General features: G+C 53.7%; 1 protein-coding gene across 1 annotated transcript in view; it reads left to right on the forward strand.

Moving 5' to 3' along the window:
- Positions 1–19,797, forward strand: part of SH3RF3 (SH3 domain containing ring finger 3) — a 372,286-nt gene that overhangs the window by 273,448 nt on the left and 79,041 nt on the right. The window contains exon 5 of the mRNA XM_031007935.3: positions 15,246–15,349. Within this exon, the coding sequence (XP_030863795.2) occupies positions 15,246–15,349 (104 nt within the window). The remainder of the gene's footprint in view (positions 1–15,245; positions 15,350–19,797) is intronic.

Raw genomic sequence — 19,797 nt, forward strand, 5'->3', positions numbered from 1 at the left:
AATGCTGAAAAGGAAGAGCTGTGAAACCGAGGAGAGAGCTGGGAGCTGTGTAAGGTGAGCTCGAGGCCCGGCGGGGAGTGGGGCGCCGATGCAGAACAGGCCAGCGCCTGGCCTCTGAGTAGCCATGTGGGAAATGCTACAAGTTGGAGACTGGGAGTCTCAGCAGCCACTCTGCAGGGGCAGGGACAGGGGACAGAAAGATGGGGGAGTGGGGCCTAGAAGGAAGTTTTGCCGGGCCTAGGCTGGCCACAAGCACAGTCAAGGTCGCCAGGGAGCTGCTGGGGCTGGCCACTGGGCACCTCCCAGAGGCTGCCATGGGCACACAGGGCCTGCGCAGGTGGGGTGTGGCCCAGGCTGGCGGCCAAGCAGAGCTGACCCCTCTCCCACTGGGTGCCCCCTCCCAGCGCCTTTGCGGAAGGCCCAGTCTCATTCTTCTCTCATTGACCTACTGCTTCTTCTTTCCCATGGATGTGCTCGACTCTCTGCAGTCCGATCTTGCCCACCACCCCTGCTGCTGAAGCTGACCCAGCCACAGTTACCAATGCCCTGTCCAGCATCCTCCTTCCTCATCTGCCATCTTGACCTCTTGGCAGCACTTGACGCTGTGGACAGCACCCCTTCCTGAACCTGTCCCCTTTGATCTGTGACTCTTCTTTCCAGTGGAGCCCTGTCCTGGCCCCTCCTGCCAGACCCTCTTTCTAACTCCTACATCTACACGAATACCCCCCACCTTCTCTTCCCCTACATCTCTAGCCCCTGCATCTACACAAATACCCCCCACCTTCTCTTCCCATTCTGGGCATACTCACCCATGGGGGTTCACCCTCTCCAGAACCCCAGCCAACGTCCCTAAACTCTGCCTGCCAGCACCTCTTTTAAACTACAGATTCTCTTCTCCAGACACCTGCTGGCTTCCTGGAGAGACGCCTCAACTTCAGCGCATGCCAGGAGCAACCGATGACACCCCTCTTTCGGCAAACCTGCTTCCCCTTCTGTATTCCATCTGTTCCTCAAGGAGTCACCACTGTCCTTAGGTGCCCTGAGCTAACACCCTTCATCTTCCCTAATACCCTTCGTCTTCCCCAACACTGACTCCCTGCCCCTGAGTTCCCTCCTGAGTCCCTTGGAAGGTTCTGGGGAGCCTTCAGACTGGCCCTTGGTTGCCTCTCCAGCTCCCGGCAGCACTGTCCACTCCCGTGAGCCTGTGCAGATCTGCTCCCTGCGCACCACGCTGCTCTGGCCCTGGTCCATTTCTCCCTGAAACTGCCGTAGCTAATCCCTTCCCACCTGCCAATGTCCCTTTTGCTGCCCCTCAGCATGGCATTCTACCTACCAGGCAACGCACAGACGCATACCTGTGCAGAAGGCTCCTGCCCGTCCTTCCAGGCTATCTGACATGTTCACCTCTCTTCGGCAGCTTTCTATGGCCCCATGTCACCTTTCCACCACCAAATCAATTCCCCCACTGTCTCTTTGCCTACAGGACTTCCCATGTGCCCATGATGGAACATTATTTGTGTGTATGGCCATCCCCCCTTCTTCCCTGGGCTTTTAGGTCCTTGAAGGCAGGGCTAGGTGCCACTGGCCCACAGGTGGGGCTCTCACATGCTAGCTTCCTTGTTGGGTGGGCCACAAGACAGCACCAGCAGCATTCCTCACTGGATGGTCTTGTACATAAAGCAGCATGGTACCTGAGAGGCTGTATGGCCTTCCCCAACTCCCGCAGGCCCTGCTGCACATCGATGGCTGGGGAGAGGACACAGCTGTGGGGCTCTGGCTGAAGGTGTCCAGGGCGTGCAGCCGGCTGAGCCTCACATGGCCCGTCCTGCTCATGTTTGCACCCCTAGGGATTCTTCCTCTGCGACTGGGAGAGGTCAGAGGCTCAACTGGTGCTCTGGGCATAATGGAGTATCATTCACATGTCAGTGCTCTGCTGGGGGAGGGAGGATAATCAGAGGAGAGGGAAAGAGGCCATTCAGGCCAACTCCACTATGACACATTTGCTTTTGAGGTTATTGGATCAAATCGGGAAATGATTGCTTACATTTTAGAAAAATTTCCTCATAAACCAAGTATGAAGTCAAGCAGGTGCCCGAGGACCCTAAATGGGCAGTCAGCTCTGGAGTGCCCGGGTCCATCACTGAGAGCAGCTACATCACGTAATAAGCAGCCCACGTTCTCGGAGGCACCAAGCTGCGAATGCTTGCTTCTCACTCATACTATGAGTCACCGGTAGAAGAGGACTTGGCTCTACCATCCTCACCTGGGACACCAGCAAACACCCACAGGCTGAGTCTAGCAACTGCTTGTTTTGGTAAATGAAAGCTTTGCTGGAACAGGGTCACACACGCCCATTTGTATATCATCCACAGCTGTTTTTAAGCCATAACAGAGATATTGAGGCGTTCTGACAGAGATCGTAAGACCCACACAGCCTGAAATGTTTATTACTGAGCCCGTTAGAGAAAATGCCTTCTGACTCCTGGTGTAGAATGTCTCCAGGACCATAGCAGGGGCAGAAATGAGGCAACCGGTACAGAGGCTACATGGAAGCCTCTGCTCATGCGCATTTCAGTGGTCAAAGCCAATCTTACAGCCCCGCCCTGTTGAGGGGGTGGGCACATGGAGTCCAGCGGGGCCTGGAGGAGAACCGTCCCCAGGCGCCACTTCCCTACAACTCAGCAAGTTTGCATTTCTGAGCACAGAAGTTGGGAAGCTTCAAAGGAAGAGATGACACCTTTCCAAAGCAAGGCTAGTGTGGCTCTGACGGCTATGCTTGCACTGCCGTGTGCAAGCATATACCCACTAATACTGCCCATGAGTGTCCTGCGTCTGGGCAGGGGCTCTTGCTGGGTCCAGAGTGTGGTCAGATGCAGGCTGACTCGCTGTCCAGCCAGGACCAGCACCTTCATCGGCCCTTGCCAGCTTCTCTGTTCTGGAGAGCACCATGGCTTACAAATTACCTCCAAATAAGCAACCCTTGGAAATTAGGAACATACCCTTTAAAATCAGTGGAAGGGGAAGTGTTTGAAATTCAGCAGGGAGAACATCAAAAGACAGCATTTCTCAAGTCTCTTCGTGTCTGAGAAGTAAATGAGGAGAGTTCCTTATGGAAGCTTCTGGGCAACTTTAAAATGCATCACCACCTGCTATTTGTCTCTGTGCAGCTTCCTGTGTTGGCTGGGTCTTATCTCTGCCACGGGACAGACAGACAGATGCTTCAAGCAGGAGGAAGTGCTGGGGAAAAGCTGAAGGAGCTGAAGCAGGACCTTCCTGCCTCAGGCCTGGCAGCCCCCAGACTTACTGCTTATAAGCTGTGCAACCTCCGGCTCCAGCTCCAGCTCTCAACTGCAGAGCACAAGCTGCCTGCATAGCAGAGCACCTGGGCTTATTTTTAGCATTTTCAGAAAGTTATAAATTTAATTACATGCCTTATAGGGAGGCAAAACAAAAAGTACCAAGTGAGCCTGGGATGAATAAAAAAAAAATCCCATTGTGAGAATCTTATACAAGAAAACTTTCTTCTACAAATCTGGAAATAGCTGTACCTCCATGACTTACCAATCCTGGCCTTTAAGTGGGGACAGAGGACACCGTGGCTGCCTGTGACCTGGCGTCCTGATGATTTTTGTCGATTGCAAAGTTTACCAATCACAGTGCAGGGTGCTGGCAGTGTTTCTTTTGTTGCTATGACAAGCTAGGAACCAGATCCACGGGTTTCTGCCTGTGCCTCCAGGCCATCCTTGGGCAGAGTCAGGAAAGATCCTTGGGTCTTCTTGGCATTTGGAGAGCATCCGGGAGCTCTGGGTGGGCACTTGCTGGCTAGCAGCATAGAAGAGTCACTCCCTTGTCCTAGCAGCTGTTGAAGCCACATCCTGCAGGGATCCACAGAGGGTTTTTCATGAATGCCCACCGGTAGGCCCTATGGGACCCACCAGGAGACTAGCACACAGTCCATGCCTCAGAGGGTGGAAAGGAGGAAGGGCCTCGATCAGTACAGGTAAAGCAGGAGGAAACCAGGCCACTGAGGTCGGTGTCCTCAGTGCTGTAATGTGAAGACCCATGATGGCCCTGGACGGGGGGACTGTGAGGAGCTAAGAACCTTCTCCACCCAGATCTCCTGACTGCCTCACCCTCCCTCTGCCAGAGCTCATCTGCCCTCCCGCTCCAGGCTAAACCACCTACCTCCCCACAGGTGTTATCTGGATGCAGTGTGGGTTTAGGAGGCGAGAAAAACGGGGTCCCACACGCGCTCACGCCCAGGCCGGGTTCACTCTCAGGACCTCGTCCCCCCATTCGCTGTCCCCTCTACCAGCCCGTGAGCTTCGCTGCGGCAAGAGAGTGCTTTCCCTCTCTGTACAGGCAGTGCCTCGCACTGGCACTCTCAGACAGAAGGATGGATAGACGGACACACTGAATTAGAGCTGAACAAAAGGATTTTTCAAAGTCCACCCCTCCTGCAGCCACCACCTGTAAAGGAGGCACTTTCTGTTTGAAGGCAGAATGGATGCACAGTTGGATGTGGATGAATATTGTGCCTTTTATGCAAAGCTGGATGGAGAAGCCTCTGGCCTGATGGGTGCGCACAGGGAGGAGGGTCCAGGGCCTTCCTACCGTCAGAGGCAACAGGCAAGTGAGAGCTGTGAGGAAGGCCATGAGCGGAGGCCATCCACGGCTCTTCCTGATAGAAGAAAGGCTCCAGGGCAAGATAGGTTGCTTCTTAGCTGAGGCTTGGGAAGCCCCGGGTAGGTGAGAAAGGGGTCCTATAACTTCCTTAACAGATCTCCCCTTTCCTTGTTGACGTTTTGAGATTTTCATTCACCAAACTGGAGTCGGGTTGTGGATGTTCTCCTCCCACATTCCACTGTTTTGATCCATTCGCCTTAGTAATATTGTGGGAATTCCTTGTTAAGCTTTTGATCACAACTTTCACTTTTTGGTTCCAGTTATTGGCCCAGTAAGACAAAAGCAGAAAGGGGAAGAGGTTCATCTTCTCATCATAGACACCTAGAGCCGGGCAGCAAACTGTCTAAAGGAAGCAGCCAGATAGTAAATAATCTAGACTTTGCAGCCAGGTAGTATCTGCCACAGTGACTCAGCTCCACCCTGCAGTATCAGAGCAGCTGGAGACAGCAGTGGATGGTGGGCATGGCTGGCTGCCAATAAAACTTTATTCACAAAAGCAGAACACTGGGCCAGATTCAACCTGTGGGTGAGAATTAAATGTCCAGCAGCAAATTTGGAACTCCTACGGGGGCAGGTGGCTTGTGGGCAGCAGTGGAGGGGAGTTTTCGCCTCCATCTTCAGTGGCGAGCAAGCAGTTCCCCTCACCAGCTGAGAGTGCTGAAGTTACGTGGGCAGAAGGCATGGCTTCTGCCTCTCCCAGGACAGACCCCCTCGCTGGGGCTCCCCGGCCACTGCCCTCCCCGAGAGGGAGATCGAGAGGCACGTGGGGCCTCTGGCTGCACAAGCTGCTTGCTCCTCTTTGCAGAACCAAGCAGAAGAATCAGGCCATAAATGTTTTATTCTAGAGTTTTCTTTGGGAAGCAAGTTCATGAGGGTCTGATTTACACCCCGTGTAATGGAGTGGTAGCGAGTGATGAATAATGCATGCCCATTTCACTGCTCCTTGGGGTGATGACAATGTTTTCTGGACTTACATTAAACATTTAAATGAGGAGATGTTTCTTCTTGGGGTCTTTGTCTGTTCCATAGTGTCAAAGAAAGAGACTCGGAGCCCCTGTACAGCCTGCCAACCCCCAGACCCTCTTTTTCCCCTTTTAGTAATCCCAGCAGGAAACTAATATGGCCTGGTTCCCAGCCACTGCTTAGGGGCTCCATTAAAATGCAGTGGAGGAGGCTCTGGTGTCTGGTTACAACCTGGTGGTTTAGAATCGGGGAACCGCGGCCACAGCACTGCAGCCATTGCTGACACCAGGCTTCCAACCAGGGGAGGCTGGAATTTGATGAAACACATCGCCGTCACAGATGACAGCCCAATCTTTACTGACTAGCAGCTCCAGGGCTGTGTGCCATTCACCTGTGAGCTCTGTGACAGGGAGAGAGATGCAGGAGCAGTGGAGCTTGCCTGGATCCAGGGCACTGCACAGTCAGGCTGAGCTCCAGACCTGACCTCGGTGCGGAGGGCCCCTGCAGCTCTGTGCACCCAGGGGGCAGCATCAGCGTGCACGCTGTCACTTTACTGTTTGCCTGTGCTAAGTTCCATCAGACAGGCCATCCTCTCCTACCTGTAGCCCTGCCAGCCGACCTTGCACTACTGGGCTCATGTGAAATGCTCACAGGCTGTGTTATTGAGCATCCTGCCCGAGGGAGGGATTGCTGGAGTTGTTGTTCTGTAGGGTCAGTGACTCAGAGAACTGGGCCACTGCATGTCAGCCAGCTCCTTCGGAACATGTGTGTCCACTTGCCCAGGCCAAATCCTGGCAGGTATCCATTATGGAGCCTTTTAAAAAGACTGTGGTGCAAACGTACTTTATTATAGTCAGAGCCCTTTCCTGGGCATGGGCTGCTAGGCGCGACTTCATGGGAGACAGGGCTGCACTTGGCTTTGAAGTCAGAGCAGAGATTTCCATTGGATGATCTTGGAGATAGGATGAACATCTGTCTGAGGGCTGTGTCCCCAATTATTTTTACTCAAAGGCAGCTGGAGCTCTTTCTCTTTTCTTGTTTTTATCACTGGCTGACTCCCTCACTCCTGCCAAGTCTTTACTAATCCCTTAAGGCCTAGAATCATTTAAAATTAAGTCATTAAAAATCAAAGCAGCATCAGAGAGGTGGCTCGTGGTTAGGAGGAAGCCAGGCCTGCGTCCAGGGCCAAGCACCATGGTTGGAGCTGGAGGCAAGGAGCCCTCAAGTCCCTGGTGTCACAGTCAGCAACTCTCAACCTCGTTATGAATACTTCAGGGGAGAGGCGCCATTGGTTGGGGGCTGAAAGTATATCCAGGCAGTGCTGCAGCTCAGGCTTTGCAGGATGCTGGCCATGTGGAAGCCTGTGCCTTTACTCAGGAGTTCCTAATTACAGTCATTTAAAGGAGAGGCCCCTTTCCCTGCAGTTAGTTCCTGCCAGGGTTAGCAGTGGCTGCTCATCTCTGCCCCTCAGCAGGCCTCGTGTTCTTGGGAGTCACATTCTGTACAGCTGGGCCTGTGGCCCCCAGTAGCGTGCTGCTGAGCCTGTCAGTGGGAGGACCCCTGACCCCCTCCCACCTTGGCCACCAGCAAATTGCTGCTCGTTTGCATCCGTAGCAACAGAGACCAGATTCAGAGGATGGACTGACCCCATCGGCATCAGGAAGCCATGACCAGTGTGCCACTCACTTCTTTGTACTTTTAGTTTTTATATCCCTGAGGGCAGAGCCCAGCCCAGCGTTGCCTCCTACACAGCAGGATGTCCCTTGCACCCCTCGCTCTGGGCACCACACCACACATCCATGCTAGGAAGGCCGGCCACACGGGAGCCACGCTCAGCCATGTCAGTTTTAGGCATTCTTCATCTTGACCTTTGGGAAAAAGCATTTCCACACATCTGACCTCTCTCTGCTCTTCATTCCAGCTCTAAGTAATAGCTTACTGTTAAATCCCACATATTTGCTTGGAGCTTTTGCCGTATCAAGTGTCAGCTGAAGGCCAGGATTCCAGTGAAGCCGCCAGAATGTCTCCCTCCTGCTGTCTTTAGGGACAGCCTGTGTCAGGGTGGCCAAGGCCCCAGACCCCTGAATGGGCCCTGTGGCAGCTCCCACTGTCCACACCTCAGGTTCCTTGGCTGAGCCCTCCCGAGCCTCCTGACACCGAGCCCTGTGGGTTGCTTTACGTTGGACTCATGCAGGGCAGTCGGTGGATGCCGGCGCAGATGGGATGGTGAGCCTTCGGCCGCCGTGGTCCATGATGCGTGTGCTCCGCACAGTGTGCACTCTCAGCCTAGCCTTCAGCCTCTGCCCAGCAGACAAAACACAGTCTCCTTGGTCTCTCCTGGCCAAACACATTGCCCCCCTTTCATTGGAGTATGGCTTGAGCAGCTCCAGGACATTGGGAGGTGGAGATCCAAGTGCTGGGGCAGGCTTCAGGCAGGCCACCCTCCCAGTGTGGCCCCAGCGTGGCTCTGGCTGTGCTTTGCTTGTGCTATGCTGGTTTGGGACAGCTTGGCTGTTTCTGGAGCATTTATCTGAACAGGACAGCAGGCATGGTAACAACAGCAGGACCAGTGTGTGCCTATCATCTTAGGTTCCCACTCTTCCCGCTGTTGCAGAGTGCCAGTGCCTGGGAGCACAGAACTGCCAGCCCAGCCCCTGCTGGTGCTGCAGGGTCACCCCTGCCCTTTGTCAGCTCCCAGGATCCCCTGACAAAGATGGCACATGGGGGATCGAGGAAGATACGGGCTTACCATCAGGCAGACCTCAAGTGTTAACTCTGTTATTCTTCTCATACCACTGTGGAAATGTTTCAGGAAACCATTGTCACTTGACATTAAAGCGTAGATTAAAAAATAATAAAATTATCCCAAAAGGCAACTCCCCAAAGGAGCAAAGTTATAGTTTGGTATGTAAGTTTCCTGACTTTTTGCCATGAAAATACACGTATCACTGTCAGAAATTAGATAAGCTTTCATATGCAATGCTGTCACCTCCATTTCCACTCTGCATACCCTACATGGCCCTCCAGGCCTGTCCATGGAGACCATGGCACAGGCGGCAGTGGGGCATTCTGTGTCCTTGTCAGCCTGCCAGCCCCACACCCTGGAACTTCAGGAGTGCAGGTTTTTCGTATCATAAACAGTGCTGCTGCGAAATCCTTACCTGTACCTCCATTCTGACTTGTCTGATTATCATTATTTTATATATATATTTTTTGAGATAGAGTCTTGCTCTGTCGCCCAGGCTGGAGTGCAGTGGCGTGATCTCAGCTCACTGCAACCTCCGCCTCCTGGGTTCAAGCGATTCTCCTGCCTGAGCCTCCCAAGTAACTGGGATTACAGGTGCCTGCCACAATGCCCAGCTAATTTTTGTATTTTTAGTAGAGACAGGGTTTCACCATGTTGGCCAGGCTGGTCTCGAACTCCTGACCTCAGGTGATCTGCTTGCCTTGGCCTCCCAAAGTTCTGGGATTACAGGCGTGAGCCACCGCCCCAGGCCTGTCTGGTTATTTTAGGATTCATTCTTAACAGGAAACTGCCGGGGCTACAGGCTTTTTTTCCTTTTCTGTCTCTGTCTATCTGTCTCTTTCTGTCTCTGTCTGTCTACCTCTGTCTCTCTCTGTGTCTCTGTGTCTTCCTGTCTGTCTCTCCCCCTCTAGAATGGAGAACAGCTTTGTCTACAAGCCCAAATCACCAGGACCTGGGGCTGTATGAGAACGTCTCTGGCCCCCACATTCCCCTCCCTATTCTGTGCTCTGGGGCAGCACCCCTGCCCCCACCAGCCCTCCACACAGCATAGACATGTCATGAGGGCCATGCCTTGTAGGACCTGAGTTTGCAGACTTCTCTGTTACTAACTATGGCAGAATGGGACAGAAACCAGGGGACTGTGGGTCCACTGGCCCAAGCCAGGAGTGAGGGCTTTCCCTGCAGGGAGCACACGGGGGTCTTCCACGTCCCATGAGTGGGATCAAGAGGTGTAACTCCCCACCAGTGGTCCAGCAGGGGCAGTCACCTGCCCCAGGAAGCGCCTGTGCATGTCAGCATTCCCAAGACCGGTGGGTCCTTCTAGGTCCTTGGCTTCCTTGGCCATTCCACAGCATGCAGCTCAATGGACAATGACATTCCCTCTGAAGCACCGTCTCCCCTGGGCTATGGGTCTCCTTCTGTTTCTTGGGCTGCCCCATCTTGGCCTCCTTCAGTGCCCTCTTCTGGGTGGTGTCCCGCAGGTGGGGCCAGGGCATGCTCCCTCCTCACTGTCTCCCAGGCCACTGCACCGTCTACCCTGTTGGCTTCAGGACGACGATCACGAGCCTTTGTTGAGGGCCTATTCTGTGTACTTAGAGTGACTGCTTTATAGCCTATGGGTTGTCTGACTTCATACTCCAGCTGTCTAGACCATGCAAGCTGCCACGACCCCATCTTCTCATGTCTTGGGGGCTCTGTCCTCCACTGCTTGGTTTCTATAGTCTTGGGAGCTATTGATTCAGGTTTCATCTGGTTTTTCAGTTTTTTCAGGCAGGAGGGTAAACCTGGCCCCTGTTACCATCATGGTCAGAGCAGAAGTTCATGACCCTCAATGGACACGATGAGAGATCGGAGACTCACAGACGCCATCTTGGCTACAGTCACAAACACAGGTCACACACCTGGGAGCTAAGGGCTTTGCCACAAGACTGCATTGCCTCATAGATCAGCTATACATACATGACCCCAGATCTGCTGCCCAGGCCAGTCCCTTCTGAGCTCCTGGTTGGCATTACCAGCACCCTCATCATCCACACTGAGACATCTCCAGGCACACCAAACACTGTGTGTCCAGCACTGAGCCCATGGCCTCTGTGGTCTCTTGTTCCTGTCTCTCCAGCAGCATCTCCATCTGGCCAAGGCTAGAAACTCGGCCCATGCTCCTCCCTCAACGTCCTTCAGACCTAATCTTGTTGGTGGAGAAGGGACTGATGGCCCCCACACATGTCCAAGTGCTGATCCCAGAACCTGAGAATGTGTCACCTCATGTGGCAAATGGGAAAAGACCCTGAGATGAAGATGCTTCTGGATCACCTGGGCCACCGCAGCCACAAAGGCCCTCCCGAGAGGGAAGCAGAGGCCAGAGTCAGGGAAGGGGATGGCGTGGTGGAAGCAGAGGCGAGAGAGAGGAAGACGCGGCACTGCTTGCCTTAAAGTGGAGGGGACCAAGGAACGTGGGCACCCTCTAGAAGCTGCAAAGGCAGGGAATGGAGTCTCCTCCAGACTCCCAGAGGGAACACGGCCCTGCCACACCTTGATTTTAGAACTTCTGACTTCAACACCTTCTGAGTGATTGTAAGCCCCTGAGTCTGTGGCTGTTTCAGCAGCTGTGAGGAACTAACACCACGGTGTGGTGGCTAAGCACGTGGCCTGAGTTCAGAATAATAAGCAGGCTGCCTGAGTTCAAAATACCCATCTGCAGGCTTGCGAAGGTTGAAAGCATTGTTCCAGGGGAAGTGCTCAGAGCTGGGCCCAGCCATGGTAGACTCTGCATAGGGCGAGTGCTACCATCACGGGTGCTACAGTCGCGGCTGCTGTTCCTACTAACAGCCCCCTGAGCATGTCCAGACCCCCTCCTGACTCCCTTGCCCTCTGCCGGTGCAGGCTGGGCTCCCTCGCACTTCCTGATGGGTTCCCTGCAAAGCTGCAGGTCCTAGCTGTGGCTGCCTTCTCCCTGCCTGTCTTCCAGGGACGCCGTGCCCTCAGACTGAAGACCAGAACACTCTCAGGAGGCCCCACGCAGCCTGTCCTCATCCCATGGGGATACTGCCCCCTTTGCCTCCAAACCATCACTTCATCTGGCCTCCCACCTTAGCCAGCCTGGGCTCCTCTAGGCCCACCACCCACCCTCAGCACCTCCCTGCTGTGGCTTGAATGTCCCCTCTGAAATTCATGTTGAAATTTAATCCCCCAGGCGCAGCACTGAGAGGTGGGGCCTTTAAAAGGCAATTAGGTCACAAGGGCAAGGCTGAATAATCACTCATGGATTCCTGGATTCATGGGAGCAGGGCTGGTGGCTTTCTAAGAAGCAGCAGCAGGACCTGAGCCAGCATGCTCAGCCCCCTCGTCATGCGATGCTCTGCAGAGTCCCCACCAGCAAGAAGGCTGTCACCAGAAGTGGCCGTGCAGCATCGCACTTCTCAGTCTCCAGAACTATAAGAAATAAATTCCTTTTTGTTATAAATTACCCAGTTTTAGGTATTCTGTCGTGAGCAACACTAAACAGACTAAGACATTCCCTAACAAGCCTGCCTCATGCCTTTCGAAGCCCTCCCAGCCACGCCCAGCCCAGGTTGGGTACCTGTGTAAGGGGCCTATGCACGCTGAACTTCCTAGGGCTGCTGCATGCTTAGAATTACATGTCCAGGCCGGGTGCTGTGGCTCATGCCTGTAATCCCAGCACTTTGGGAGGCTGAGGAGGGCAGATCACCTGAGGTCAGGGGTTCAAGACTAGCCTGGCCAACATGGTGAAACCCCTGTTTCTACTAAAAATACAAAATATCTCGGCTCACTGCAACTTCTGCCTCCTGGGTTCAAGCAATTTTCCTGCCTCAGCCTCCCCAGTAGCTGGGATTACGGGCGTGGGCCATCATGCCTGGCTAATTTTTGTATTTTTAGTAGAGACGGGGTTTCACTATATTGACCAGGCTGGTCTCAAACTCCTGACCACATGATCTGCCCGCCTCAGCCTCCCAAAATGCTGGGATTACAGGTGTGAGCCACTGCACTGAATATCGTGCCACTGTATTCCAGCCTGGGTGACAGAGCAAGACTCTGTCTCAATACAACAACAACAACAACGAACAAAATATTAGCCGGGTGTGGTATTGTGCAACTGTAATCCCAGCTACTCAGGAGGCTAAGTCGGGAGAATCGCCTGAGCCCAGAAGCAGAGGTTGCAGTGAGCTGAGATCGCGCCACTGCATTCCAGCCTGGGCGACAGAGTGAGACTTCATCTCAAAAAAAAAAAAAAAAAAAGAATTGTATGTCCAGTGCTTGGCCACCTGGATTGCAAGCCCCACACAGTCACAGGCCATGGTGTTCTCCATGGGGGCCCAGGGCCAGTTCCGACTGCCACGTCATCGAGTGTCAGTGTGTCGAGCCTGTTGTCCCTGTGTTGGAATTGCTTGGTAACTATTTGAATGGGTGAGTGAATGACCCTAAGATCCTGCCCACACATTTCTTCAGTGGCCACAAGGAGACCTGTGGACAGTGGAGAAAGCATCCTCTGCGCAGATGCCTGGGGCTGGGAGGGCCTGGTGGAGAGTGAGGTGGCAGCTTCTCCTTCTCCCTCCCTTGGGGTGTCTCTGCCCTCATACTTGCCCTCCAGCCCCCACCTACACCTCCACGGATGGTGACTCATGATCCAGACCAGCTCCGGGGAGTTCTCTAGAAGGAAAGTGATCCTGGCATTGTTGGGGACACCTCCTCTTCCCTGTCTCCCTTCATGGAGAGGGCAGGTGTCCCGGGCAGACAGAAGACCCTGGAATCCATCCATGGGAAGGAATGCCCCCTTCCAGCCCTGTTTTCACACGGCGCTCAGCCTTTCCTGCTTCCGCGTGTGGCTGAGGGATGAGGTCCGTGAGGGGCTGCCCTCTGGACACCTGGCTCTCTCAGGATCCTTTGAAAGTCAAAGATGTTTCTCACAGTGTCTGCATTGCAATGGAAGTCATTTGAGACTTGGAGTTACCCTAGAGACACGAAGGGAGTCTCTTGGTTGCACCCGCTCATTCTGCCAGGCGCACTGGGTTTAAACAGGAGGAAGAAATCGTTTCTGACTTTGTAGACGCTTACCATGTAGCATGGTTTCAGGCTCTGCTATGATTGCTGGTCAGGGAGGGCTGTAACCACTCAGGGAGGGGCAGGTAGGTGGCCGGCGGCATGCAGAGGTTATCAGCTAAGCAAGGCCAGAACTGGTCAGTGAGTAATGAGAAAGCTAAGCTTCTTGCTCCTAAGCTAAGAAGGTGGTGTGAGGCCAGTCTGGGGGCAGGGCTGGCCGCCTACCTGGGGCAACTTCCAGGTGGCTCTCCCATCTGTGTGGTCTCTGCTTCTAGTGCCTTTCGCTCACCTGAGGACACACACTGGGGACACAGGCACCTTCCCCATTCAGAGCCAGGCAGCCCCCGCACCCCACCAAACCTGCCTGTGGCCGAGGTACCTGCAGCCTGGCCCTGTCCTCTGCTTCAGTTTCTGCTGGGACCCCTATTCTGCCCCTCATCAGGCCTACACGGGATCCTAGAGGAAGGGAAGAGACCCCTGTCTCCCTCCTTGAAGGGAGGTGGACCCCTTCCTCCTCCAGGCTCCCTGACAGCCCCTCTAATGGAGTGTCCTGAGGCTTCCAGAGCAGTACCACAAACTAGGTGGCTAAAAGCAACAGAAAGTTGTTCTCTCACAGCTCTAGACGTCGGAAGCCCCAAGTCAAGGTGTGGGCAGGTTTGGTTCCTCCTGAGGCTGAGGGGAGTCTGTTCCGGGGCTCCCTCCTGGCTTTGGTGGCTGCCGGCATCCTCAGCACCCCTCGGCTTGTGGATGCATCACTCCTGTCACTGCTCCGTCCTCCCATGGGCTTCCTTCCCCTCCACATCCCGGTCCTCCTCCTCTGTGTTGTAAGGATACTCATCATTGGATTTGGTGCCCACTCTAATCAAGGATGATCTATTCTCAGGATCCTTACCTCATATCTGCAAAGACCCCTATTCCAGATAAGACCACAAGCACTGTTGCCAGGGCTGGGACTCAGACAGATCTTTGAGAGGTACACAGGTCAGACCCTTCTGCCATTGAATGCCTCTGAACAGGAAGACAGGACACTGTCCTAGGGAAGGCCAGGGCAGGGCGAGCAAGCTGGGTCATAGGGGGACCTGGGGGCAGCGCTGCCCTGCATGGGCTGGGACTAAGGATTCTCTATGTAGTTCCCTTGGCAAGACCATGGTGCCACCCAGATTCCTCCCTCGGCCCCCCCACTGTCCCCGGAGAGCACAGCGCACCCCTGATGCTGACCGTTCCTCGGGTCATCTCCTTGCTTAAAAAAACCCTTGAAGCTTGGAGCACTTTGGGGTCTTGTGGGGAGGGGGGCACCCTGTGACTCCCGGTCCTCTTGGCCTGCTGCTCTGTCTGCTGTCATGGGACCAATTTTCTTTAGGGATTAATCTCCAGTTCCTGGGGACGCTCTTTTTAAATAAGCTCTGTTTCATAGCATGAAAGATTTCGTGTGGGTTTTTTTAAACAAACACAATAATAATTAATTCAAGGTCTAAGAATAAAGCCAGGCCTGGAACACGGCCTGACTACAGTATGATGCTGACCAGCCTAGATGCAGGCCGTAGAGGCTCCCTGAGCTGCTGGGAAGGGGCTCTTGAAAATCACCTCAGGGCAGGGGTCCTGGGCTGCCAGGCTCCCTCCCATGGTTAGAGAACCATTTTGACAGTCCAGGTAGGCACGGCACGTTGGAGGCCAAACAGCCAGGCAGCTGGCGAAGCACAGGCACCTGTGGATGCAGCCTCATTTTGCTTTTCTCTTTCCCTTGAATGGAGTCTCTGTCTCCTCACTCCTGTCCCCTCTTGTCTGTTTCCAGGATGTCTCCTCCTCGGCGGGATCTACCCCCACGGCTGTCCCACGGGCTGCCTCGGTGTCTGGAGAGCAGGGCATGCCTCCCAAGGTCCAGCTGCCCCTCAACGTGTGAGCTGCCCTTTGTGTCTGTCGGGGTCCTGTGCCTGCAGCCCTCCCTCCTGCCTGGGCTGGCCTGTCCATGTGTGGTTTCCGCAGGGTTTTCCCACGTGTTACTAGTTGGCCAGTATAGTTACGTGCGTCTAATAACACCGCTGAAGGGAGAGTGTGGAAGACAAAAGTCTAGCAGTTCCTTCTGATGTCGTTGTTTCTAGGACATTTCTTCTAAGCAGGGAGGATATTTAGAGTATTCACAGTGCAGTTCCCAGTCAACAGGAGAGGAGCCAGCCATAGTGTGGAGCAAGCTCTCCATAGCATGGAAGGTCCGAGATTCGGGGGAGAGGCGGGAGGGAAGCAGGTGCACAGAGCAGCGGGTAGTCTAGGAGCTTGGGCAGCCACTAGTCACCAACTGCTTGGAAGTGGTTCTGTGTTTCAGCCCCCATCCCAGGGCCACACCAGCGCATGCCAGCTGCATCTCATCCCCAAATATAACCAGATGAATCAGTGCTAGGAAGTGAGATGTTTATCTTGTTTAGAAAATCTGCCCAGTTAAATTACAGCTCTTAACAGATAAGCGCAATTTTAAAATTCCCCATTTAAATCATGCTCTGAAGAATTAGACTCCGTTTTGCTCTTGTGTTTGGCAGAGCTCAGTCACTTGAATGACTGTGTTAGGGTGAAGTCTATGAACTTGGCAAACAAGATGACATAATACAGAAAGTTCTGTGAATGCAGGGTGGGTCAGACGTCAGGGACACTCAGAACCTGTGTTGTTACAGAACAGAATTTTTTGTTGTTGTTGTTTTTGTTTTGTTTTATTTTGTTTTTTGAGATAGAGTCTTGCTCTGTCTCCCAGGCTGGAGTGCAATGGCGCGATCCTGGCTCACTGCAAGCTCCGCCCCCCAGGTTCACGCAATTCTCCTGCCTCAGCCTCCCAAGTAGCTGGGACTACAGGTGCCAGCCACCACGCCTGGCTAAATTTTTGTATTTTTAGTAGAGATGGCATTTCACCGTGTTAGCCAGGATGGTCTCGATCTCCTGATCTCATGATCCGCCCACCTTGGCCTCCCTAAATGCTGGGATTACAGTCATGAGCCACCGCGCTGGCCAAACAGGATGTATTTCAAGCAAAAAAGTATTTTGAAGAGCAACTTGCCAAGCTTCAAAAGGTCTAGAAGTAGCTCAGCTGCTGGCACACGCTCACCCAACTCTAAGCCCAGTGGAAACACCAGCCTTTCTTAAGTGGTGGGCAGGAAAGCTCCCAATATCCTCCTACAATAATTAACCAATGTAATGAAAGGTATTTGAAGTGTACCTATTTTTTACCTAGCTTCCTGAGCAGGCTACTTCCAGATGCCTTGAGACTGATATTCAGGTTTTCACCAGCACTGGACAAAAGATGACTACCTCCATCTCCTGCCATGCTCCTAGCTCAGTTCTGGCAGCTTCAGGCAAAGCTGGTGCCAAGGAGGCACATGGAAAAGTGGGGGGTGATGGGTCTGCTGTTCTTGAAGAATTGGATGCAGGATGCTATCTGAGGAAAGAAACCTGCACCCACAGGGGGATAGCCCTGATGGAGTTTCCCAAATGAGAGGCAGGATGCAGGTCAGGTTGCTGAGGCCATGAGTGCTTCAAGGGCAAAGCCCAGATGTGTTTGTTTTGGAGTCCCCGTGACCAGCTGAATGCCTGTACACAGGCTCTCAGTAGCTGCCACTTGTTCTATGAGAGCAAAGGCCTCCCCTTCCTGGGTGCAGAGGGCTCCCCAGCTTGAGGCGAGCTCAAGGCTTAGCCACCCAAGAAGGCTTCTCTGTCCTGGAGACCCAAAACGTAACAGTTCCAGGCATGTCACCCCTCAAGAGTTGTGAATATTCTGGAGGCCTCAACCATGGACAAACCTCCATGTCCTGGATGGCTTCTAAATTTGGTGCAGGTGTGGAGGGACCTCTTCTTCACCCAGTTCACCTGCCCTGGGGGACAGGGTTGCTGTGACCTCTAGCTCTCCACCTTCTCCCTCTGGGCTTCTACCCCAGGGGAGGGCACTTTCCACTCAGCTTGAGATTTGGATAAGAGGGAAGGGAAACTTATGTGTCGGACAACATCCTTCCTAAGGATGACAAGGATTTAGGTAGGAATGTGTCTGCAGGTGACACAGTGGCCCTCCATGCAGGAGCTGGATCATGGTCAGCATGACCTGTGACTGGTGATGGTCCGTTCCATGTGTGTTCATGGCTGTTATACTGAGTAGCAGTCACATGCTAGACAACATTACATACGTTACAGCAGTATGCATGATGCATTCTGAAAACATGACATCCTTTATTTTATCCCCAGAGAGGAAAAGATCAGACTGACCTCATCAGTTTATGAGGAAGGGGATTAGCCTGACTGCTCACCTATCCTCTTTAAGAAGCTAGTATTCCCACACATACCCTACCAGTGGCAAGTACCTGGGGTGGGGGTCTGATCTAACCATTCTTCCCAAAATAGCGTCTGTAAGTCACGTTCAGAAGTCTGAAATTGAACATGAGATGTGCTGTCGTTGCAAAAACAACCACAGCAAACAACAGTGCACTGCTGCCCATTGCGGGTCTGCAGAGAATGATGGCTTGGGGACTCCAGCCAGGGCCCAGATGGGGCTGATGTGAAAGTCAGCCATGGAATGACTTCAGGAGACCTCGTTCCTGATCTTCATGATTGCATAGCTTTGACCTCTCCAGGCCACATCATGTGCACTGAAACATGAGCCCTTGAGATTAAGAGGCCTAATCTCATACGGTCAGTGTGTCGATGGCTGGATGTTCTTGCCCCTTCTTCCAGCATGTGAAAGGCTTCCATGGCAGGGATTCCCTAAGGGCTCAGTCGCCCGGAAACACAAGAAGGATCTCAGTTTGCTCACCCAGTGCATGGAGGCGACTGTGAGTCTGCAGAGACATCTCTCATTCCTGCACCCCCTTTCCACCCCCTGCTGTGTTGGGCTGGGGCTTGTCCGCCATTCCTCTGGCAGACCTGCTGTGATTTGGGAAAGCAGAAATATGATTGTCTGCTCCTAGAGGCCATGCTCCTGGGCACAGCCAACCCACCCAGAGGGTCTCAAGGTTGATGAAATGCTGTGAGTAGGTTGCCCCTGATTTGGAAGGGTTGATTCTCACCTCCACTTCTTCGTGGGCATCTTAGAGCCACTGCCTGATGTGAAGGACCGGAGGAGGCAGGGAGAGGGCATAGGGCTACCCTGCAGGAGCCATTCGAGATGTCCCGTCATCACCTACAGCAATGGAGGAGGTGGAGGAGGAGGACGAAACAGGCATCAGACCGACACGCCTGGGTCTGACTCGGTCCATGTACCTGCAATCTGAGAGCAGCGCAACTCTTGGCACAGAGCCTTGGTCTGGGACTGCATGTCAGCTTGCCATCAGAGAAGGAAACTTCCACAGTCGATGGGTGCAGTTCATTACCTGCAGGGAAAACTGGGTACCCTGTGAGGTGCATGACCACCCAGATGGCACCTGAGGGACCTGGGAGTCCTATCCAGGAGCCCAGAGAAAGACTTAGGGAGATGGGGGGTTGGCCTGCAACAGGGAAAGGGAAGCCCAGGGGAATGGTGGCCAGCGGTTTTCATCCTCCCCTGCTGAGGTGCAGACCAGGGTCCCTGGATCTGGTGGTTGACACTGGTCATGTGAGACGTGTTCTCTGTCATGGCAGGGATGACCTGGCAGACCTTGCTGTGATCAGGAGTGACCCCCTCATGACCCCGCTGCCATTTGTGCATGTGGTCAAAAGGCCACCAAACCATCCTCAATAACAACAGTCCCCACATTCTAGGACACAGGAAAAGGACTGCTGACCAAACCATGCCAACACAAGACAGGGGCACCTCCCATTCCAAATTCACAGAACAGGCTGGTGCTGCACTCAGCCTGCAATGAACTGGATCAGCGTGAGTTCAAGACAATAAGACTCGGTAAAATAAGTCCCTGCCAGGCTTGGAACGAAGGCCTGGATCAGCAAAATCACCGGGTACTGCCCCCAAGAGGTGTCTCAGAGGCCAGCCGTCCAGCCTCCTTTGACAGTGCCCAGCCTTGTGGTCAGCCTGGCCCCATGGTCAGCCCTTCCAGGCATTGGCGGCACCGTCCTCAGGATATTACAGACAGATGCGACCAAGAATATGAGAGTGAGCCTGAGAACCAGTGGAGGGGTGAGTACTCTTCATCCCCACCCCTGCCGCCTGCACCTCTAGAGAGGGCACAGCTGGGACCCCAAGCAGGTGGGGAAATGGAGGAGATGCAAGTGGGAAGAGCAGAGAATTTTATTGAGAGAGTCCCTGGATGACGTAGAGCCTGGCGGGCAAAGGTTGGAGACGTCTGGGCCGCTGCAGGGCCGGTTGCAGTGGAGGGAAGGAGATGCAGGCCCTGGTGGTAGCAGCACATCCCCAGCGGTACCAGCATTGTCTAGGTTGGGTTTCC

This window comes from Gorilla gorilla, chromosome 12, assembly GCF_029281585.2.
Source record: "Gorilla gorilla gorilla isolate KB3781 chromosome 12, NHGRI_mGorGor1-v2.1_pri, whole genome shotgun sequence".
NCBI lineage: Eukaryota > Metazoa > Chordata > Mammalia > Primates > Hominidae > Gorilla > Gorilla gorilla.